Source organism: Podarcis erhardii, assembly GCF_964252035.2.
Source record: "Podarcis erhardii genome assembly, chromosome: 11".
NCBI lineage: Eukaryota > Metazoa > Chordata > Lepidosauria > Squamata > Lacertidae > Podarcis > Podarcis erhardii.
The window spans coordinates 30,444,512-30,469,450 of record NC_138501.1 but is presented as its reverse complement, the minus strand read 5'-3'; the positions used below and the strand labels follow the sequence as shown (position 1 = coordinate 30,469,450).

The following is a 24,939-nucleotide window of genomic DNA, read 5'->3' as shown; positions in this document are numbered from 1 at the left end:
ATTGAAATTGAAAAGTGCCTAATCTCCAAACTTTTAAACTGGGAATACTCGTGATTTTAAAAGGTGAAATACCCCAATTGACTATAATTGCAGGCTTACAGCCAAGTCCACCCACTTAAGTGCTTTGTGAATTAGAATTCTTTGGGACAGAATATGCATCCCTAAATACACAGTCAGCATCTTTTATGAAGGATATCCCAGATGTGATGTGCGGATATCCTTGACACCTATATTTAAAAATTGATTTCTGTAATGTTCCTGTATGCAGACTTTATTTCTGGAAGAACTTGATGTGCTTGATCTTGTGTCACTCAGATAGCTTTTCCTAATGTGATAACAACTCCTAAGGCATTTTGTGAAAATACTTGACTTGAGCTATAAAATTATTCTGATTAGGCTGTGCTTCCCTTTGCTTCATGGGAAAGATATGCTAAAGTTGCCGTCGCCTCTGCATTTGGTTCAGGGGGGCTTAAAATCTCCATGGAAATGTCAGCAATAGAAGGAGGATAGAGAGAACAGAGGCAGGAGGGGGTTGAGTCACGGCTTCAGAATTAATTCCCTGTAGGCTGAATATGTGAATGGCAGATGTGTTATACTCCAAGTGGCATTTTACATATGACCAGAATGGCAACAAACAGAGGAGAGATTCTCAACCTGTGTGGCAAAGACTAAGAAACAAATGAGATCAGCAGGAACTCCTGTGCTTTAAATGGCAGTGGGGCAGAAGAGGGGTGGAGGAGAAATTCAATTCAGGTTGCATTAAACTCAAACTTTCCTAAATTTCATTTCCCAAAACAATATGCAAACTGAAACACAGTGTTTGGGACTTTTTACTTTAGAGGGAAGACGAGTAAGATTATAAAATTGTGCATGGCATAGGGAACATGGACACAGAAAATATATCTCTCACAACACTAGACCTCATGAACTTCCGATGGAGCTGAATTTTGGGTCAGATTCGGGACAGATGAAAGAAAGTACTTCTTTATGCAGTGTACAGTGGTACCTTGGGTTACATACGCTTCAGGTTACATACGCTTCTGGTTACAGACTCCGCTAACTCAGAAATAGTGCTTCAGGTTAAGAACTTTGCTTCAGGATAAGAACAGAAATCGGACTCCGGCGGCGCAGCAGCAGCAGCAGGAGGCCCCATTAGCTAAAGTGGTGCTTCAGGTTAAGAACAGTTTCAGGTTAAGAATGGACCTCCGGAACGAATTAAGTACTTAAACTGAGGTACCACTGTATAGTTAAACTATTGCTCCCACAGGAGGCAATGATGGCCACCAACTTGGATGGCTTTAAAAAAGGGTTGCTGGAAACCATAAGAGAAGAGTGTGCTTTGTGCTCAGGTCCCACTTGTAGATTTCCCCCAGATGCCTGGCTGGCCACTGTAAGAAAAGAATGTCAGACTAGATGGGCCACTGGCCTCATCCAGCAGGGCTCTTCTGATGATGTTCTTACACTTCAAAATTCACACTTCTCTGAATTTTGCAATGCCTTTTTCCAGCCAAGCAATGTGCACAAACAGACATGATTGTGCACAGAAATGCATAGTGGAAAATGGCATGATTAAGGAAACACACACAGTAAGGGAAATTGCTTTTCCATGTATACGTAGACAAAATTGCATACTGAAATGTGTATATTAGGCAAAATTGCGCACAAAAATGTATTTTAGAAATTCACACTAAAATGCTGATTAACTTTCACAAGGACTTAACAACAACAAAAACCACCCACTGGTGTGAAAATGTGGCGAGTCAAAATAGGAAAGGGGAACAGGAGCTAATGTGACCGTATAAATTGTTAATTCAAATATATACCAGACTGCTAACCACAACACAAAAGTCTCAAGGAAAGCTGGCCAGATGTTCTCGCATTTCTCTTCTTTGTGGTCACGCTGATACTTTGCCAGCTCAAGGAAGGACAGGGAGTGCAAAGCATTAATTGGTTGTTGTATGGGAGGCAATGACTTCTGCTTCCAGTGTTCAAGCACTATGCATTTTGGCTGACCCTAAAGCACTCATTACCTAGTTCATGACCCAGCAGTGCATTTCAATTTATTTGCAGAACTTGATAAGTAGTCATGCAAACTTGCTTTAAATATTACTACTACTAATAATAATAACAATGCAACACAGATTTACAACATCCCTTGCATTTATTTCACTGCTCTCCCCCCGCCATGTTGTGATTTTGAATTAAAAGCAGTATGTAAATAGCAATAAATAAACAGATAACACCAATCAGTTCCAATCAAATATGCAGATGACTTCAGGAGTGGGGAACCTACAGCCCTCCATAAGGGTTACTTATTTTATTTTTAAAAATGTTTATATCTATTGTGTGCTTTTAGTTGTATGTGTTATAATTTATGCTTTGAGCCATTTTGGGTCCTGCACTGGGGAAAAGGCGGGATAAAAATAAAATAAATAAATAAGTTGTTAGACTCCAACTCCCATCAGCCACAGCCAGAAACGCCAATGATCTGGGGTGATGGGGGTTGTAGTCCAGCAATGTCTGGCAGGCTGCAGATTAACCACCCCTAGATTAATTGGACTGCTGATCTGTGGCTATACAAAAGACACTTAGGGCCAAATTAGGTATTGCCAAAGACTTCATTGTCTTTTTGGAGGGCTTCCCCCCTCCCAAAAAAACATATACACCCCTGCTTTGGACTGATTATACCTTTGCCTCCCATGCTGATTTTCTGCTACAGATTACACATCCACCAAACTGCTCTTATGATGAAAGAGAAAACATACAGATATTAATATGGGAGTCTGTGTCTTTTAACCTCTGAAATTAATGGCTGTTTCATGGGGGCCATTTACACCAAGGAACTGATGTGGGGCTAAAGGCAAAACCCCTCTCTTTTTGCACTGTACCATTGACCCCCATCACTTTGCCCTTCTGCAACAAATCTCAGAACTCCTCTTTCCTTTCGACTTTGGCCCTCAGTAGCCATTTCACTTTGTCAGAGACTTCCTTTCCCTGTGACATCTTTTTTCAGTGCACTGTGGGAGTGTTGCTATCTTGAGAATAGGCCAGAGCTTAGTGGTGGAGCACATGCTTGGCATGCAGAGAATACCACGTTCATTCTTTGGCCTTTCCAGTTAAAGGAAGCAGCGCTGAGAAGGACTCAGGGGAGTTGCTGTCACCAGAGACAGGACTGGGCAAAATGATGACCCACTTCTGTACAAGGCAGCCTCATCTGTGGATGCCATCAGAAGCAAATCGTCTTTTCTTGTAATTTTATATCTCTGTAGGAAAGGATTGTTTCTCCTCCCGCAAGCCTGGCACTTCCCTCTGTGGGAAATAAGAGCCTATAATTTAAAGATCCTGGGTTATCTGCACACCTCCCACACACAGCGAGTTCAGCTACTTTTTCATCTAATCATCTGTACCATGAAAGTAGAGCCAACTCTCTAACTTTGTTCAGTTATAAAAGAGATGTTGGTGCTGGTTTCAAGTTGCTCGTGTACAGCAAAGTGAAAGCAAATTCCCATCCATGCACAACACCACTCCAAATGGCGATGGCCCTTTGATAAGATAACAAGAACCTAAGACAAACCTGCTGGATCAGCCCGATGGCCCATCTAGTCCAGCATCCTGTTCTCACAGTGGCCAACCAGCTGCTGTTGGGAAGCCTGCAAACAGGACATTATCGCAAGAGCACTCTCCTCTCCTGTGGTTAACGGCAACTGGTATTCAGAGCCATAATGCCACTGACAGTGGACAAGGAACAGAGAAATCCTGGCTAGAAGCCACCGATAGCCTTGTCCTCTATGAATTAGTCCAATTCTCTTTTAAAGCCACCCAAGCTGGTGGCAATCGCTGCAGGTACTGGCTCCCCGTGGAGTACAGGGTCAGATTTAAGGTGCTGGTGTTGACCTTTAAAGCCCTATGCGGCCTAGGACCCACGTACCTATGGGGCCACCTCTCCTGGTATGCCCCACGGAGGACAAATAACACTTTGGAGGTCCTGAGCCTCAAGGAGGTTAGATTCATTTCAATTAGGGCCAGGGCCTTTTCAACACTGGCCCCGATGTGGTGGAACGCTCTGTCACAAGAGACTAGGGCCCTGCGGGACTTGACATCTTTCCGCAGGGCCTGCAAGACAGAGCTGTTCCACCTGGCCTTTGGTTTGGACTCAGTCTGACCCTTATGTTTCCCTCCCCTTATGGTCTTGATTTATCAGCTACTTTAAAATAAGGCTGCATTTTAAACTGCATTTTAACCTGTATTTTAAATTAGTTTCCCCCCCTCTTTTTTCCCCTATTATGTTTTTACTGTGATTTTATTGATGTTAGCTGCCCTGAGCCTGACTCTGGCCAGCGAGGGTGGGGTATAAATAATAATTATTATTATTTATTACCAAGGGGTTATGTGCACAACCTGGATGCACTGGGGCTAGAGATGGGGAGAAATTCAGTTCACATTGCAATGCAGGGTCTGCAAGCCTTGACCAGGGCTGAGGCTGGGGTTGTCAAAATGGAGGTCCTTGCCAACAGAGGTCTGACATCTTCTTAAAACTGTATTGTTCAGATAAGTCCCCCCCCCAAAAAAAACCCCTGTGATTCTTTGACAAGCAGTTCCTACAGATGAATTTTATGTTTTTATTATCTTTGTTGCAACACTGTGCTTTTCGTCTGCATACTGCCTTGGGATATTTGGTATGAAAGCACACTTTATCAATATTTTAATAAGTAAATGACGCAAACTTACCTTCTCCACTCTCCCCGGAACAACACCCGAACCAAAGTACTGCTGCTATCCTTCAAAGCTTGTACTCCTCTGAATTTTGTGGTGCAAGCCCTCCAACAGAGGGTCATAAAAAGAGGAGTAGCTGGTAGAGGCAAGAGGTGGTGCTCTGCTGCCCCCCAACCCCGGGCACTGATGTAATTGAGGCTATGCCATCAAGGAGAGAGAGAGGGGTGAAGCAATAGGGAAGTTTTCATGGTGTGAATGAATCTGTGGAACCAGCCTGGTGCTCCCACCAAAGCATCTGCAGTGTGGTGAACCTCCCTACCTTGCCCTGGGAGTAAGACACAGCAACGCCAGTACTGGGAGGTCAGGAAAGCGTTGCTGCCCTCGTTGCTGGCTACTTCTGTACAAAAATGCATATTTGGGGAGGGGGCAACAGGGGAAGACTACAAAGAAAAGGCTTGCCAAAATGTCTGTTTTGGGTAAAATTGCATACAAAGATGTGAGCCTTGGGAGAAAAGTGCACTAAAATGCTGCAAATTTATGTGGAAATGTGGAGAACTGAACTTAAATGTGGAAAAACAACCAGAGAGAAACCAAAACTGACCTATTAATCTGTCCCTAATTGGGACCTAGAGGTTTTCATGTAGGAGCAGAAGTCTATACCAAGGTCCTTCATTCATTGGCCTTTCAGAGATGCTGATTTAATCAGGCAAAAGTCTAATTTCCGCAGGTGAAATTTGTTCATTTTACATTTTGTTTGGTCTCCACTTCCAAGTTTATTTTAATCTGAAAGAGTATATTTCTGTGTGGTTCCCAGGATTCTGCTCAGTGACCTTATGATATTGGCATGTTGCCAAATATAACCTCACAGTGACGTTCCGGTCTCTCTAGGGCAGCCGGGTTCTAACCATTCTGCAGCTCTGGGGAAGTTAGAACCTCGACATAGCATGGTGGCTTTGGAAGACTAAAGCAATAGGAATGAATAAAAATAAGAGTTCAGATGCCGCTGATATCTGTGCCGCTGATATCATATAGGTGCTCATTTTGAGCTGACAGGTTTGTCCTGTGTAAATATAGAAGGGCATTGTTGGCAAATGATGGCATTGGCAATTAAGCAGGTGAAAGAACCCCCTGATGTGAATGGCTTTTTTCGGTCCTGCAATATTGCTCCTCAAGTAGAAATGGAGACAAAGTTGGCATCCACGTGTGTCACAGAGACTAATACAGTGGTACCTTGGGTTAAGAACTTAATTTGTTCTGGAGATCCGTTCTTAACCTGAAAATGTTCTTAACCTGAGGTACCACTTCAGCTGCTGCCGGAGCACAATTTATGTTCTCATCCTGAACCAAAGTTCTTAACCCAAGGTACTATTTCTGGGTTAGTGGAGTCTGTAACCTGAAGCGTCTGTAATCTGAGGTACCACTGTACAGCTACCTCCCCTAGAAATTGTTAGCATGGATATAGTGAGCATCTCAGAAACTTAGTCAGATTGTGAGAATCAATGGGATACAGTTGTTCCTAGATATAAACTTACAGAAAGGAGCTTGCACTGGCAATACTGCTGCTCAGTAGGCCAAAAATTAACAGTGTAGTTCTAAGCACATAACTTCCACTGAACTAATGATATTAGATAGGCACCTTCATTGCCCTCTTTTCAGTACAGCTAAAAACTATTTTGTTTAGACAAGGCTACACAGACATGCAGTTTTATTGTGTCCAAGTTGTTTTTCAAATACGTTGATTTTTATCTATATTTTGATAATTTTATTATTTAAAGTATGTTTATATTGCTATTCTTTTTTAAAATATCATTTTATGTAAATTGCTTAGAGGTTATTATTATTATTAAGTGGTATATAAATCTTCTTAGAGAAATAGAGTATTAAAATGTGCTAATTAGGGCTTATACTAGTATAGTAAGGGTACTTAGGATTGTGCTGCACATCACAGAACTTTTTGTGCGTAGAAAGAGCAAACCAAAAAAAGCTGATGCAGAGATGGAAAAAAAGTAATGTGGGGGGACTGAAAACTGAAAATGAATGACTTCAGTCATCCTAATGTTGATTGGATAAATGTATAGCCAGATGAAGACGAAGATACAAAGGGGAAAACTCTAGTACTTTGTAGTAGTAAACTGCATTGAATATAAGAGATCTACTTCTGAATAACCACTTTAGGCCTGAATGTCACTGACACTTAGGAGGATGTTATACTTGTTTTAATATTTAGCCGTGTCCAGAATTTGGTTAAAGGTGTCAGTGTTGGCAAACCGCTTTGGGAAAGTGACCCCAACACTTTCAGTTTCAATATATATGAATGAGTGGGAAATTGTCTAGAAAATTCAACACTATCTTTTCCTTTTTTACCTAGGGTTGCCATATTTCAAAAAGTAAAAAACCAGGAGCTTTTTTAAGGAAACCACTAAAATTGTTGAGCTGTTTTTAGGAAAACCGGAAAGTGGTTGAGCTTCTTTTAGACAAACCCCAAATTTATTGAGCCTTTGGACATAGAATCCACCTTTGAAATCCCAGTAATGTCCAGGAAAATCTGGACATATGGCAGCCCTATTTTACCAAGAAGAGGAAATTTCATAACAGTGAGAGGATTTCTCAAAAAGAAGTTGGAAAGCATTAGAGGAGTGTCAAATTGTTTCAGGAATCTTGGAGGTTGTTTAAAACCATTATAATCATGACCCAGACAAAACATATGTCATAGATCAGAAAAGTATGAATATGTTTAAGAGGGTGCTGGTGTGGTTACGTAACAGTGTGAAGAGAGTCATGAAAGGGAATAAATTTTGCTTTTAAAAGTGAATTTCTTGCCCAAATGAGAAAAATACAGTAAACATAAGTGGTTGATAAGCCAAACAAAAAGGGAATCAACCTCATTCCCAGAGAATTAAAGGGTACCCAATATAGCCAGGATTAATACCATAAAGAAAAAAAGTGGGCCAGAACGAATTAAGTACTTAACCCGAGGTACCACTGTACTGCAAACCAAATAACTGAGCAGATAGAACAGCTTCCTTAAAACTAAAGCATCAGAGACTTTAGTTTGGAAAAAAGAGGATAAAGGCCAAGAAGGGGGTGGAAGGCATGATAAAAGCTCATGTTATAAATGGTATCAATGAAGTCGAGAGACAACATTCCCACTCTATACAGTGGTACCTTGGGTTACATATGCTTCAGGTTACAGACTCCGCTAACCCATGAATATTACCTCGGGTTAAGAACTTTGCTTGAGGATGAGAACAGAAATCATGTTCCAGCAGCGCAGCAGCAGCAGGAGGCCCCATTAGCTAAAGTGGTGCTTTAGGTTAAGAACAGTGTCAGGTTAAGAACGGACCTCTGGAACGAATTAAGTACTTAACCCGAGGTACCACTGTACTGCTAGAACCAGTCTTCGGGGATTATGGGATCTGTAGTCTAAAACACATACAGTATATAATAATCATGAAACCACAGAATGATCAAAATAATTTGGTGCCCATGACTAAGAAAGCCTGGCTCTCCAGGGTCTGTGAAGCAAGGTCTCTATCAAAGATCTCCGAGCCAAACTAGACATGGCATTAATTGTGTGAATGCAGATAACATGCGCTTTGAAAAATGTAAATAGCAGGCGTAAAGCTGAGAAGCTTTGTGATGACAGAGTTTGGGGAGGGAGAGTTTCACCTTTCTGCCCTTACCAGAGTGTTGTTGTGAGTGTGCATGTGTGGCCTGTGATGAGCGCAGTGCATACATGGCAATTTTGGCCACCACCACCACTGCTGGGATGTAGCTCTTGGAGGGTTGGCCACAACCTTGCATGTGGACCCGAGGAGGAAAAAGGCTAGCAACCCCCACCCCCACCCTGATATATAGGGTGGAACATCTGAGAAGGGAATGTGTAGCACTCATTTGCATTTCACAGTCCAACGAAAAACATACAGCCACTGTAGCATTGTGCCTTATGTCTTTCTTCAAAACCTTTTTACAAGTATTGGGTGGGGTGGGGGGAGAAACAAGAGAGCACACTGTGTCCTGAGACAATTTTATTATTGCTTCCGTCTTTGCACCATAAAACAGTAACAGAACGTCGAGCATAAAACGACTGTCACAACTATAACACAGTTTAAAGAATGATTGTTCTCTATCTATTCCTTAGACACAAATGCCTCCTGGAGCCTGTGCAGATGCATTTAAAGCAGATTTGGCACAAAGGAGATGAATTAATGTAAGTACAAATCCTGCAGTATTGATTCTTATGCTAAATGCACATTTCTTCAATGGACATTGTACATTAGGGCAAAAAGCTAATGCACACTCCAGGCTTGATTTAAATTGCTGGACAGAGAACAGCAGAACCCAGACACTGAAGGACATATTAGATGGCTTCAAATCAGGGCACTGCGGGTGTTGATTCAGCACCAGCAAGACTGCCTCCTGGGACCAGGCAGAATCAGGTCACAGACATATAGAAAGCTGCCTTATACCGAGTCCATCAGGCTAAGTATTGTATATAATGAGTGTCAGCAGCTCTCCAGAATCCTAGAGAGGGCTCTTTCCTAGCCCTACCTGACAATGCTAGGGATTGAACCCAGGACCTTCCGCATACAAAGTGTGAGCTCTACCACAGAGTTGCAAACTAACAATGAGTGTAGAAGTCTTCCAGGGTGCTTTATTTCTCCTTCTGCTAGCATGGCCAACCAAATTGCCTATTTTCCTGGGATTCCAGCCAGTTAGAATTTTAAGGTCTGGCTGGACTGTCATCTTCTTGGCTCATGGGCAGAACAGGAAGAAAAAGGTCAGAACCCCCCCCCTTAGTGCAGATGTGTACTGGACTGGATATGGGTGCTGCTCAATGCTTGAAAGAAATACATATGTGCATGTTCAGGGCACTCTAGAGCGAGCTCCCACCATTCAAATTGGAACTCTGGGGCTTCTACTTGAACACCAAAAGGCCCAGTCACTAAAGTTAAATATGGTGTAACGAACGAGAACAAGAGTGAATTTAAAAATGTTTACTTTTTATTTAAAGGAAGCTAGAGTATGCAAGAGGAATTAAATGCGATGAAGAAAGAGGAAGCTCCATGCAATATGGATGGCATACAAACCCTTCCCTTTCCCCACTGCTTGGACCCTGTTGTGAAGTCAGACATAGCTTCACCCCTCAATGAAGAATTCAGAGCACAGCTTGCCCAGTTTGGATATGGCCCTTCCCCTGCAGAACTGCACAACTTCCAGGGCTCCTTAGAAGGGGGATCTCGCAAGCGTAAAAGCATGCCCACGAAAATGCCCTCTGCTGTCTCACCAGGAGAGCCCACCTCCCCGTCGCACAGGTCTGAAGACATCCCCACTGCAGGTTCTCCAGACCTCCCTTTAATATTCCAGCACCACCACACACAGCCAAACTACAATGCCCACATGATTGACCTGTGCAACATTGGCTTTCAGTTCTACAGAACACTGGAACACTTTGGAGCACAGCCTATCAAGGAAGAACCCATCAAGCCTAATGTGCTCTGGCCCGGGCCTGCCCCGTTTCTGCAGGTGCCCTATCCATACTATCCTAAAGTTCACCCTTCTATGATGTTTCCATTTCTTATGCCCCCAGATTTTCATTTCAGGAGCCCTTTCCCGCTGAAAAGGCCTCCGGAGCCTCCCTTCTCCCGGAGGACGGAGTTAGGGGAACAAGCTGAAAGTAAACAAAAGGTGGAGAGGGTGGATGTCAACATTCAGATCGATGACAGCTATTACGTTGATGTGGGAGGGGAACAAAAGCGCTGGCAGTGCCCCATGTGCGACAAGTCCTACACGTCCAAATACAACCTGGTCACCCACATTCTGGGGCATAGTGGCATCAAGCCGCACGCTTGCTCTCGCTGCGGCAAGCTTTTCAAGCAGCTGAGCCACTTGCACACCCACATGCTCACCCACCAGGGCACCCGGCCTCACAAATGCCAAGTGTGCCACAAGGCCTTCACCCAAACCAGCCACCTGAAGAGACACATGATGCAGCACAGTGATGTCAAGCCTTACAGCTGCAGGATCTGCGGGAGAGGTTTTGCCTACCCCAGCGAGCTGAAAGCCCACGAGTCCAAGCATGAGAGCGGCCGGGAGAATATTTGCATTGAGTGCGGCCTTGACTTCCCGACCTTGGCTCAGCTGAAGAGGCACCTGACCACCCATCGAGGCCCTATACAGTACAGCTGCACGGAGTGTGATAAGACCTTCCAGTATCCAAGCCAGCTGCAGAATCACATGATGAAGCACAAGGACATCCGCCCGTACATCTGCACCGAATGCGGCATGGAGTTTGTTCAGCCCCATCACCTCAAGCAGCACTCCTTGACGCATAAGGTAAATCAGTGTCAGTGATTCCTGTCGCAGATATTAATATTGCGCAGCTTGAAGTGGCCAGATGCCTAAAAAATGGCTCAGGACAAGTTACTTGTTGTTTACTGTTGTAACAATTGTTTTATCAACATTTATCTTCTGTACCATGAAAATAAAACAGCAAGAAAAACCCACCGCCCTACAACTGGTTCTTTTTGGAGCGAAACATCGTCCAGAGCCATTCAATATTATTCAAAACTTTACTTGCAGAACTTTCTTCAAAACAGAATAAAAACATCAAAGATACATCCAAACAGTTCCATAAAATATATGCTTATTCAAGCATAGGTTCAGTCTCTTCTTAAAAATAGCTTTAAACAGGATTGAGATCAAAACTTTGCCTCTCCTCCATTCCAGCCTCCATTCCAGCCTGAGGCTGTGTGCTCCTGGAGAGCCATTTACACATCCTTACTCCACGGAGCCTGGGAACAAAGATTCTAGCCACCACCCTTCCAAGATGGCAGATTTGCAATTCAATAGCCTCCCATGTGATCTAAATTTAAACACCTCATCATAGCTACCAGAGAGCAATTGTCAACTCGTGAAGCAGCTCATAGGGCTCTTCTTGCTTTTCTTTAGCTTCGATGGAATTTTCCACTTAAACCCTTTCAGCCACACACATAGGCATTCTCCATTTCAGTGTCAGTTAAATTATACTTAACAATTCCCAACTGGTGGGTGAGCTGCTAAATGTACCTGCATTTGAACCAGCGATGGCAAACTACAACTCCTACCATCCTGACCATTGGCTATGCTAGCTGGAGCTGATGGGAGTTGAAGTGCAACAACACATTTAATGAAAAGACAAGGAAAGGATGTGGCAGATGGTCATTCCCACTAAAGTGAGAAATCGGGAATTGCTGTGCAGGTCTTAAAATAGCTATATGTTTCAGTTTCCTTGCTGTTCTGTTTTTCAAGGGTGTGAAGGAGCACAAGTGTGGGATCTGTGGCCGAGAGTTCACGCTACTCGCTAATATGAAGAGGCACGTATTAATTCACACCAACATCAGGGCCTACCAGTGCCATTTGTGCTTCAAGAGCTTCGTGCAGAAACAGACGCTCAAAGCCCATATGATTGTCCACTCAGATGTCAAGCCCTTCAAATGTAAGGTGAGTCCTTCAAAGACAGACAACCCAGTCGAACGGAATGGCACCCAAGTAGAAGGCAGTCCAGTAGAAGGCATGGCGAATAAAAATAGGCACGCCTTGTGCAGTAAATAGCAAAGTTGTAAAATAATATAATGTCTGTAGGTAGAACTCTTGACTGAATCCCCGTAGCTTCCATAGTAATTCAACCAGGTGAAAACTGGTAAGCGATTGCATTGTTTTTATTTATTTGTAAGCCGCCCTTCATCCAAAGATCTCAGGCGGTTCACAACACAAAAACACAAGATAAAAACACAAAATACATAACAAAAACAATAGTAGTAATATAACCTGAGACTCCATTTTGGTTCCTCAGCAGAAAATATGGGTTTAATTAATGAATTGGTTATGTATCTTATCACACTTTTCAGGAAAATATACTCACAAAGTGGAACACATAAAGCCAAACAACTTATCAAATAACCGTATGAAATCTACATTGTGTTTTGTTTTCATTTCATTACATCTATGTCCTTCCTTCCTTCCACTACTGAGCCCAAGATGCTTCTCTGTGTGTAAAGGCATAATAATAAATTCAATAGCTTTGCCACCCTTTCGTGATGCCCAAGTCTGCTTTATTAAACCTAACTGAACACTTAGTCCCTTAAAAAGAGGGACATTTGCATATTTGAGAAGAGACTAATTCTTGACAGCTCTTAAGAGTTAAGACAACCTATGGTATTATTCATCACCATAAATGGGCCGTTCCTAAATCTTAATAGAGTTTTCACAGACAATAAAAGAACCTTAGAATTCGTTCCACGTCACTGGTGTGAATGCTGTTTAAGAGAGACAGAAAGCAAAAAGACAGCCAGTTTTCAGCTGAATGTGTGTTCTGGTGTACATACTGTCTGTTTGATGGCAGGTGAAGACTTTTCACTTTCCCCAGACAATGGGATAGGTTATAATGTCCAAAATACTGCTGATGTTTGCATGGAAGCTCTTTTTTTACTTTTATGCAGAAGAGTCTGCTAACATGTGGACATCTAGAACCAGAGCCTGGAAGTGTGTTTGATGCCAGGTGCAGGACCAGGAGTGTTCCCCAATGGTCAGATTATGCCACATTTAGGCAAAGAGCATGTGAATGGGGTATACCAAACAACAGAATACCTTCATGCTGCTTTTTAATGTTTTGCCACTTTTGGAACGCTGGCTTAGTTGTGTTCTTGTTTGCTTCTCATGCCCTTCGTTCAAATGAGGAAGCTTTGAAGCTCAACTGTTAGACTTGATCCTTTTTTTATTTCCTTTCAGTTTTATTCCTCATCTCAAGATTGCACTTTCACTGCACTTAGTATAATTGCTCGTCTGCTGATGATAAATATATCTGACATTTGCATAGCACATTTCATCCCAAAGGGAGGTCAAGGATGCTTAACAATTTGATATACTGGCTAAACACATGAATCAATCCATGCGTGCGGAAGGTTTTTTTGTTTTTTTTATCAGAACCCAATACAAATGATGCTGAAACCTTAAGGCTGGGTGTATATTAACAAGATTGGATAGGGTGTTATCATATTTCAAACAGGATAAAGGAAATTAGTTAAACCCCTACTTAATCTGCACTGCAGGGTCATAAAAATTAAACTCCCAGAATTGGGTATCTGCTGCTTCATGAGACTAGCCAAAGCTTTGCTGCAGGAGAAGAACACACTGGTGCAATCCTGCACCTTATCTCCATTGCTCAGCTGCCCCCTTAGTTGGCAATTCCATCAAGGTACACTGCTGCTTCAACCCATATTATTTGCTATGGCAGCCTTTGCCAACCAGGTGCCTTCTAGTTATTTTGGATTATAACCCCCATCAGCCCCACCCAGACCAGTGTATATGCATAGACTATATTGCTCCAGGGATCAGCTGGAATGTGTTCTTTCTGTTGTGTGATGAAAGAGGCACTCACAACTTCTGCATGATCCACAGTTTGGAGCCATTTGGGAAGTGGTGAAGTGTTTATGCAGGGAAAGTATATATTAAGAGAAAGCGAGTGTAAAAATGCATATACTTGTGAAAACAACATACAGAAATGCATTATATGATGTAAACTTGCTGGGCAAAATTGCACAGGAAAATGCGTATATTAAGGGAATTGCACACTTAAATGGTGGTGAATTTTTTTGAGGACTTAAAATAAATAAATGCAACCCTATGCAGGAAACTGCCAAGCTGAATTTTAGACTGAGAAACTGAAAGAAACTGGAATTTGAATAGATCTGTAGACCCTAGATTCTACATTCCTAGACCCAGCCAGCATGGCCAGTGATGAATAAGGATTAGAGTTGTAATCCAACAACATCTGAAGTGTCCAAAACACCCCTTCCCTGCACTGTAAGAATGTAAGAAGAGCCTGTCAGATCAGGCCCTTCTAGACCAGCACCTTCTTCCCACAATGAACAACCAGATGCCTGTGGGAAACCTGTAAGCAGAACCCTAGGATAAGCGCACTCTCCCCTCCTGTTGTTTCCAGGAACTGGTATTCAGAAGCATTAATGCCTTGATCTATGGAGGAAAAAGGGACGCAGGTGGTGCTGTGGGTTAAACCACAGAGCCTAGGACTTGCTGATCAGAAGGTCGGCGGTTCAAATCCCCGTGACGGGGTGAGCTCCCATTGCTCGGTCCCAGCTCCTGCCAGCCTAGCAGTTCGAAAGCACGTCAAAGTGCAAGTAGATAAATAGGTACCGCTCTGGCGGGGAGGTAAACGGAGTTTCTGTGCACTGCTCTGGTTCGCCAGAAGCGGCTTAGTCATGCTGGCCACATGAGCCGGAAGCTGTATGCCGGCTCCCTCGGCCAATAAAGCGAGATGAGCGCCGCAACCCCAGAGTCGGCCACGACTGGACCTAATGGTCAGGGGTCCCTTTACCTTTAGCTATGGAGGAAAAACATAGTCATCGTGGCTAGTAATAATCAATAACCTTCTCCTCATGAATCTGTCTAATCCTTCTCTTAAGTCATCCAAATTGGAGGCTGTCTCTGCTTCCTGCAGGCGTGAGTTCCACAGTTTAACCATGCGCCCTGGGAAGAAATACTTTCTTTCATCTGTCCTGAATCTTCAAGCATTCATCTTCATTGGATGTCCACGAGTTCTAGCGTTTTGAGAGGAGAAAACCTTTTGCGCATATTTTTTATGAATGTCTATCATGTCACCTTTTCTCTAAAACACGCCCATTTCTCAGGGCATAAATGAATACGCCACTTGTATTCCCAGCACTGGGTTCATATTAAATCCTGAGCGTCCTGTTCCAGACAGGGAGCTTATAAAGTGATAAAATAAAGGAATGGCTAAACAAATAAATCAGAAGGAAAACAAGGGAGCGGAGAATCCGACTGATCAGCTTTTCGAGGCTCTTCCTCTCCTGGACTTTAAGAACCTCCTAAGGAGTTTGGGCTCCATTAAGCCTCTTTGGCTGGCATTCAGTGAGTTAAGGCAATGACCAGATAGCCGCTCTTTTGGCAACAGGCTCCTCCTCAGCAGAAGGAAGGATATAGCTGTACGAACCGCTTGCTTAACAATGGCCTGCATGTCCCCAGGGAATGGCCTACAAATAGATTTCATCTTGCTTTCTCTTGTACTTTTCAGAGCTTCCTGTTTTCTCACGGCCCTTTTGGACAGTTTACAGTCTTTCTCCTGCTCTCTCTCTCTCTTACTTTCAGGAAAGGAACACCCTTCTTATTAAACCTTCTTTAAAAAAAAAAAAAGAAGGAAAGAAAGAAAGAAAAAAGGCTACAAAGGAAGGACAACACAGCAGTGGCCTTTCTGCCTCATGGCAGGCTGCATTTTCTTGGCCTTGATTCTCAGGGAAAAAGAAAACACCCGTCTTCCCTACAGAGCTAATCATGGCCACACAGAAGCCATACGTGGCTTGAGGGGAGAAGAAAGTCTTTGCCACTCATGTTTCCTCAGCCACAGAGCTGTTTCTCTCTCAGAAGCACTGCTGCCCACTGTCTTTTGGGGCAAGTCAATCTAGATGTCTCATTTCTTTATTTTTTAAAACAATCTCCTTACAGCTTTTGCTTCCAAGTAAAGATGGTGCTGTGGTCTAAACCACTGAGCCTTGGGCTTGCCGATCTAAAGGTCAGCAGTTCGAATCCCCGCAACGGGGTGAGCTCCCGTTGCTCGGTCCCTGCTCCTGCCAACCTAGCAGTTCGAAAGCACATCAAAGTGCAAGTAGATAAATAGGTACCACACCGGCGGGAAGGTAAACGGTGTTTCCATGTGCTGCTCTGGTTTCACCAGAAGTGGCTCAGTCATGGTGGCTACATGACCTGGAAAAACTGTCTGCAGACAAACGCCTGCTCCGTCAGCCAGTAAAGCGAGATGAGTGCTGCAACCCCAGAGTCATTCGCGAATGGACTTAATTGTCAGGGATCCCTTTACCTTTACCTTTACTAAAGGATGGGGAAGAAATTGGATCCAGTTCATGCTTAAAAAGGCAAACTTCCCCAATTCACACCTTACAAAACAAGGTGCAAACTGAAACCCAGTCACTTTTTGAAATTTGCACTTCCCCAGATTTTGCTGTGCAGTTTTCCGGCCAAGCAATGTGTGCTCATTTGCACATGCTGAATACAAATAGTACCAAAAAATAACACAAAATGCATTTTATTAGGGAAAATTGCTTTTGAAAAGGTGCACGTTTGGCAAAATTATGTAGAAAATGTTAACCTTAGGAGAAATTTGTGCCAATATGCTTATGAATTTTCAAGAGGAGGTATTTTAATATAAAAGTTGCACAAACTGATGTGGAAATTAAGATTGGAAAGATGAGAAACTGAAAGAAATTGAAATTGACCAATTTGCTCATCCCTACTTGTTGTTTTGCTAATACAAGGCTGCCACTGAAGCAGCTCTGAATCATATGATAATATTATAAAATCCTTTGACATTGACTCACGCCTTCTGTCAATGCTGCCAAAGACTTGAGCTTTGCACCTTGAAAATGAGTTACATTCAATCACTGTAACCTGGTGCTAAGTTAGGTGCTTCTATATTTTGCAAAGCCGCAGTCCTTTGTTACAGTTTCCTAAAAGTTCCAAAAATCCATTGAGCAAGTCTGCAGCTATCTTACATTAAGGTTGTAATATTGTATGCACTTCCTTGGGAAATAGACCCACTGAATTCAGTGGGATCCTTGCCCGAGTAGCTATGCATGGAATTATGCAGCAAGTGTTCTATGGGTTTTAGCCATTATTATTATTATTATTATTATTATTATTATTATTATTATTATTTCCATTTAGAGATGCTTACTATCTGATTATTTCAATGTGGTTTACAATAGATAAACACACACACACACACACACACATGCATAAGAAGTGTAACAAACCCCATGTCAAATTATTTACCTGGGGGGAAATTGAAACAAACTTTCTCTATATAAGTAAGAAAGCATTCCGAGGCAGTTTAATGTAAACTTTCAACAACAAAATACACATTGTTCATACAACCACTCCATCCATCTTACTTGCTGTCCATTCCATGCAACCCCTTCAGTCATTCGCTACCTCATGCATTATGTCTGCCAACCAACCAACCAGACTTAGATGAGCCACTTGTATGCCAAGAATATTACAATCCACACACAAATTATTGCAGCCAAGCAAACACATGTAAATACTCTCCCCACTAATGGAGTCATGCCCTTACACCCATTGGACCAGCTGATACTTCAGCCCCATCTCTGAACTGAGAAGAACCCAGTTCTATACCAGAGCAGGCTCTCACCCTGGGGGTATAAAAGCTATTTCTACCCCCTCATTCATAACTACATAATCGTATTTGACATGGTACTGCTCAACCTCAGTTCCTGGTAAATAACCAATCAGCACTGGTGGCAGACACAAATAACTTAGCCGTAAATGTGTCTTGAGTTACGGTGTGGACATACATCATATTTGACTGTCTAATCCTAAACAAAAAGAACTAGAACATGGCAACTATGATAATTACTCGTTTGTGATAGACCTGTCCTCCACAAATATAAAGCCACCCAATCCAGTGTCTGGCAATGAATTACACACACAGTGGTGCATCCACATCTTGTGGTAGTAAAGAAAATCAAAGACAGCAATGAAATGACAGTGTTGGCCTAACAAGAGCAAAGAGGGAGATCTTTGCTCTTGTTTTAAATAAGGCAGGCCACACCCCCAGAGCCAGCCGATTGGCTGGCCAGGAGGTGACGCAGCCGGGAATCCCCCCAGTTGTGCGGGGCCTGGGTTCTAGCTGTCGTGCGCATGGTGGGGCCGTGAAGCCCGCAACTCCACCTCCTCTGAAGGGCAGAAGTGGCTTTGTCTCACTTTTGTCATTCCCCCCCCCCCCCGTTTTTGCAAATGATGGGTGCCCATCAGGCTTCATAGCTCTTTCTCTTTCCTAGTTTTTATGCCCTTTCATCTCTGCATGCTTCACCTGCATAGGATTTCATAATTGTTTTTTTAAATTTTCAATGTTTGTTTCGTAACATGAATTCTGGCCACGTAACCGATGCTACATTTTGGTTCGTGTAATTTTAGTTATCTGACTACAGACATATGATATACATGTATGTATATGTTACAGCGTCAATGTGCACTCTCTCTGTGTGTATGTGTGTAACTTTAAGCAGAAGTGACCCTTTTTTCTCATTCACCACATGGATCACCTACATAATCTGAATTGATGAAACTCTTATATTGCTCCTGTGCATTTTTAACCCCATCCAACCCTCCTGCCAACAAGGAAGAGGAGGAGGCGGCCATCTGCATGTTGTCAAACACATTTTCTCTCCAGCAAGACTTGGTGGGAGTTGTTGCCAGTCCTTACAAAAACTAGCTTCCTCCTCCAAAAAACAACAACAATTTAACTAAAACGAATATGAATAATTTCAGTTTCCTATGCCCAACAATCCACAGAGAGATTTTTCTGCCATAATGTTGGAACCTAAGGTGAAGAGTGGGTAATAAATGTATAAGCAATAACATGCCAATAATCTTTTTGTCTCCCTTCCTTCCCATGACATTCAAAAGTTTTGCCTCACAACAAGGGCAAATAACTGCACACCCAAGAGAGCAAAGACAGTGTTAAGGACTCCTAGAAAAATGCTTGATAGATGGCGAAAGAATGGCTTTGGGTGGGGCTGCTCTGGGTCACCACCACATACAGAAGCATGACCAAATCTAGGATTAATGAAGAAATGGAGGCGTCGTGATGCCTGAAGAGGAAATACATAACCTTCCTCTTCATCTGTTTTATTTCCCTGCAGCATTCCAGACATTCTTTCCCTTGACAATAGGGGTCCTGATTCTGGCCACATTCATCTCAGTTTCATAAGCCATCTCCTGGAAAGAGGCAGCTCTGCTCTTAGGATTAAGCCCTGCCTGTATATCTGATTGAATCTACAAAATTCCCCACAGTCCCAGAGGCCATTTAAAACACTGCACTGCAACAAACCTAGGTCTTCCCTCAAGTAGCCATAGCTAGATTAGCAGCATTTGCTTTAAAACACTTGCTTGTTATATTCGTATTTTGCAATTTTTGTGATGCGCTTTAAAAATCTTAGCTACTTAGGTGCACTTCCAGTAGCTCAGGCTAATCCTCAGTGAGTGAGCATGGAAAGTCTTTAGCTCCTTCAGGGATGTCCCAAGGCATTTTGCTGCCTGACGCAGAGGACAAGATGGCGCCCCATTCCATATTCCGAAGATGACTGGGTCAGCAGTCGAATCTTAATTTCACAGTTGTAACATGAATAGGGGCTCGATCCTTTAACATCTTGCCACCACTCCCTACCCCATGACATCTGGCGCCTGAGGCAGCTGACTCAGTCTGCCTCATGTTAGGGTCAGCCCTGCTTTCCAGAAGCTATGGCTGGAGCTATCCAGCAGCTATAGCTGAATTTTGGCCTGTTATAGAATTACAGTGGTACCTCGGGTTAAGAACTTAATTCGTTCTGGTGGTCAGTTCTTAACCTGAAACTGTTCTTAACCTGAAGCTCCACTTTAGCTAATGGGGCCTCCTGCTGCTGCCGCTGCGCCACCGGAGCACGATTTCTGTTCTCATCCTGAAGCAAAGTTCTTAAGCCGAGGTACTATTTCTGGGTTAGCGGAGTTTGTAACCTGAAGCATATGTAACCTGAAGTGTATGTAACCCGAGGTACCACTGTACTGCCACAAACTGGGTGCCTGGTTAAATCAAGTTTTTGTTTGTTTGTTTGTTTGTTCATTTATTAAATCTATATGCCACCCCACCCCACCTCAGTTCCTTGTGTTAGATTTGGGCTGTGTACACACTATACATTTAAAACACAATTGAAACACATTCCTTCCCTCAGAGAACTGTGGGCACTGTAGTCTATGCCTCACACTTACAATTGCCAGCAACCCTTAACAAACTACAGCACCCAGAGTTCTTTGAGGGGAGAAAATGTGCTTTAAATGTACATAGCCTTACATTGATATGGGGCCTATTCATCCATAAGCCCAGCTTTAAGGGAGGGATGGGATTGTTCTCCTGGTGGTTTTTAGGAAGAAGAAACGATTCGGATTTCTCCTGTAAGCACAGTCTATGATAAGCTGTGGAATTCCCGAGAAGCTGTCTCAGCTGCAAGGGGTTCTATCTCAAGAAAATAAAATGATCCCTGTGTATCTGCAGAATAAATCACTTTGATTGTCATTGGTCTTTTGACAGCTGTGCGGAAAGGAATTTAATCGAATGCATAATTTAATGGGGCACATGCACTTGCATTCAGACAGCAAGCCGTTCAAATGTCTCTACTGTCCCAGCAAATTCACCTTGAAGGGAAACCTCACCAGACACATGAAAGTCAAACACGGAGTGATGGAAAGAGGATTTCGGTCTCAAGGTAAATGACCAGCAAGCTGGGCTGATTTTTGCATTAGATTTAATAATTCCAAACTACTTATACAGTAGCATCTAAAAGGCAGTTTGCGTGTCTGTGTAACAGACTCAATTGTGTCCTGTTGTTGCACAGATAAAAGAAGACTGCACAACCTGGAAGCAATTAAGGGTCAGAGTTCACCAAATAACCTGCTCCGGTCTTTCAGGTGTTGAGATGACACTTAAAGGGTTGTCTGGTATTGTAGTAAATTCTTGCAAGTCAAGCTCTGCATTGTCATATCTTCGGTTCAGGACCACAGCAGGCTTGATGCCAATATTGCGTTGTAAACTTTTAAAAATATATCTTGCATTTTATGTGAAGGAAAGCAACATGGATTTTCACCCACTCACCATGCAAAGAATGCTACTGTATTTATGCTGTGGCTCCGTGAATTGCTGCAGCTATAAAATCAAGCTGCTAGTATTATTGACATCACACCGCAATGCTTGGCTGAGGTAGCTGGATTTGACTGATAAAACTGAATGGTCTAAATTGGCTCCCAAATGTTAGAGCTCAGTCTGCTTTGTAGATTTGCCTACCTGTGTAATCAAGGTGGATGTCTAAATGGATATTCTGATTAAGGCTGTCCAATAACTTTAGGAGTTGGACTCAGGAGTGGCCAGCATGGTGCTTGGAGCCACCCTCCCAATATGCTGCTGCTTATCTGGATGGGGTAGCATGGCAACAAGGCAGAGACTGTGTAGTCACAGCAGTGGAGCCAATCCAGCACTCCTGCCAGTGTGCTAGTAGTAGTAGTAGTAGTAGTAGTAGTAGTAGTAGTAATAATAATAATAATAATAATAATAATAATAATAATAATAATTTATTTATACCCCGCCCATCTGGCTGGGTCTCCCCAGCCACCCTGGGTGGCTTCCAACAAAGTATTAAAATACAATGGTCTGTTAAACATTAAAAGCTTCCCTAAACATGCAGAACTATGGCAGAACAGGTTACAAATATCACATTACTGATTTTCCCCTCCCCCCAAATCATACAATTAGGCTGCTTCAGGGATTTCAGAATTAATAATCCATAATATTAAGACTTAAATTTTTTTAATGGGGAGGAGCCCTAAATCCCACTTTCCCTCTTCACATTGGTATGATGTACACATTGCAAATTTAAAGAACACATTTGGGAATTGCTTGTTGAACAGAAAAGTAAAGGTGTTCCACAACCAATGCAACCATGACACCATTGCTGTGCTTTCATATGTCATGAAACTGGGCCTTTTCCATGGCGGTCTAAGCTGGTACTGAGTACTGCTGGGACAGATGCTGTTTCCTCTGTGCTAGGGATGCCAAGCAGATCAGCAGGAAGCCCCCTTCCATTATTTGCAAGATAAACAGATAGAAACAAAGGGACACAAGCTGAAATATTCATCCTAGAATCACAGCTCTGAGTTATTTTGATTATAAAGTGGGTGTAGGGCTGCAGATATATTTGCTAACACAATAATCTTTTTTTTTATTAAAAAAACCCTCTTATAGGACATGGAAGGGAACGAATAAGAACATCACAAACAGATGCCTCAAGGAGCCTGGAACAGGAAGAACCCTTTGACCTTTCCCAAAAAAGCCAAGGGAAAGGACTTTCATTTCACTCTGATGGGGAAAGTGCCAAAGGAAGCTCGTGTCATGAGGAAGATGAAGACAACTGCTATGGGGTGGAGCCGCAGAGCCCTGCCATGTACCACAGCAACAGCAAGCATGATCTTTCCAGCCAATCAGGACTCAAGATGAAAGACTTCAGAGAGTTGTACTGTGATGAGAAAGAGAAAATGCTGGATTCAAAATGTGAGGAGAGGAAAGAGAACGACGGGAACCAGAGCCGAAGAGAAAGAGACTTTGCAAATAATGATGGGAGGCATATGGGCTTTAGCCACTTTGAGAATAATAGACTCACTCAGTCTCTCTCTGACTACTTGTATTTTCAACATAGAAACAAGAGTTTGAAGGAGATGCTGGAAAGGAAAATGGAAAAGCAAACTGTTTTTCTGGGTATCTAAAAGGACACATGTAAACCTAGCGCTGGGAAAGAGAAGTTCCTTCATAGTTTTCATTACCATGAGCTGTAACCTAACAAGACTGGCAAATGATGAAAAAGAGAATAAGCATAAATAATTTAAGTCAATTTTCATCCGTCATTCACTTGTCCCTATTTTTATACAATAATGTCATAGATACAAGGATGTCATATATAGCAGTCTAGTCTATAAGCTTCTTTCCAATAATTTCCCCTAACATTCTGACCTGGTCCATGCATGCCGCAGTGAAATGAACGAGTCCTGGAATAGTGGAATAGATTGCATATGAGGCATCATATGATTTGAATGTTCTCCTGGATGTGCTGTAACCTTTTGTTGTTGTTGTTGTTTTATTTACTTAAAGGTATTGGCTATTCTATATTTTTGCTCTAACTTCCTGGTGTTTTAACTGTCAGGTGTACCTTACAAGACTCAATTCCTGCTTGAGGAAGTCCCTTGGGCATCTGGTTGGCCACTGTGAAAACAGGATGCTGGACTAGATTCTTCTTAAGTTTTTATGGTCAATGGACATTTCAGCTTGCAGACCTGTGAGTGGCTTTGCATTCCCTCACAGCAGCACTGCTACAGAACTACCGTACTGTTTAGCATTCTTCATGGGAAGCCATGGTGGTGTGAAACCAGCAGAAGTCAGTAATGTAGATATGGCCTTAGAGAAATATCTGAAGTGCTCAGCAAATTCAGAATGCTTTACCTAAGAGCAGGCAGTACATAACACAGAGATTCTGGGAAGCTAAGTAGGATTCTGCAAGGTACAGCAGAATAGAGCAGACAAGTGGAAAACTCAAAGGAAATATTGATCATAGCTCATGATGAAAGGATGTGGCTAGGACAACAAAGGGTATCAGTAACATGATGATCAATTAACAAATGGGTTTGGCCTTAGAATAGCTGACTCAGGAGAGCTCAGATGCACTTGGAGACTGGTAAAAAATAAAGATCACCTGGGTCCACTGTAAACCGCTATGCAATACAAAGGCAGACTTCTGATTATTTGAAGTATATCAACATTTTTTTAGGATATCCCATTATGGGATAAAAGATCAGGCAGGTCCCAATTAATTTCATTATGAATTTACTCTGGTTATAATTTTGTCCCTTGCTCCCCTGCTCTCCTCAACATGTTATTTCTAAGTTATTTGTCTCAGTCTGTTGCAGCCTCTTCCCTTCCCTTCCCTTCCCTTCCCTTCCCTTCCCTTCCCTTCCCTTCCCTTCCCTTCCCTTCCCTTCCCTTCCCTTCCCTTCTCTTCTCTTCTCTTCTCTTCTCTTCTCTTCTCGAGACCTTTGTGCTGGTTCCAGTTTTTTTTGCATCTTCCTGTTTCCATAGTGTTGCTGCATTTGGCTGCTGATCATGGGGGGGGGGGTTTACCTGCAGCCAGGTCCCCTCAGCCCCAGCCTTCATGTCCGATGGCCAGATGAGTTCAGATAAGGTGGGAGTTCCAAACATCTGGAGAGCCACCGGTCCCTCATCCCTGCTGTAGACGATGCAAATCTGAAAAGTGCAATTTAAAATATAGTATTTATTATGCCAAGGAGAGTATTTAATAAAGTCTTGCCAGGTGTACAATAACACATTGCATCTGCTTAGCTGAATAGGAAATAGCAGCATTAACAGTATGTATTCTTCTATCTGTGCATTGATTTTTGTGTGTGTGTGTTTTAAACAACACCTGACAAGTGGGATCCAACCCAAATTCCAGTATGTTTCTTGATAGCCAGTAGCTCATCTGAAATGTTACATGTCAAATATATTTTGTTAATTTAAAACAAACAAATAAATATATATCAAAGGTG

At 42.6% G+C, this 24,939-nt stretch overlaps 1 protein-coding gene across 2 annotated transcripts in view; it reads left to right on the top strand.

Annotated features, from left to right (window-relative positions):
* The window catches only part of ZNF366 (zinc finger protein 366), a 33,306-nt gene extending 8,367 nt beyond the window's left edge, over positions 1 to 24,939 (top strand). For both annotated transcript variants that reach the window (XM_081880856.1, XM_081880857.1), the window contains exons 2-6: positions 8,855 to 8,923; positions 9,728 to 11,049; positions 12,004 to 12,195; positions 20,888 to 21,062; positions 22,592 to 24,939. In XM_081880856.1, coding sequence (XP_081736982.1) covers positions 9,739 to 11,049; positions 12,004 to 12,195; positions 20,888 to 21,062; positions 22,592 to 23,109 — 2,196 coding nt within the window. In that variant the 5' untranslated portion in view covers positions 8,855 to 8,923; positions 9,728 to 9,738 and the 3' untranslated portion in view covers positions 23,110 to 24,939. The remainder of the gene's footprint in view (positions 1 to 8,854; positions 8,924 to 9,727; positions 11,050 to 12,003; positions 12,196 to 20,887; positions 21,063 to 22,591) is intronic.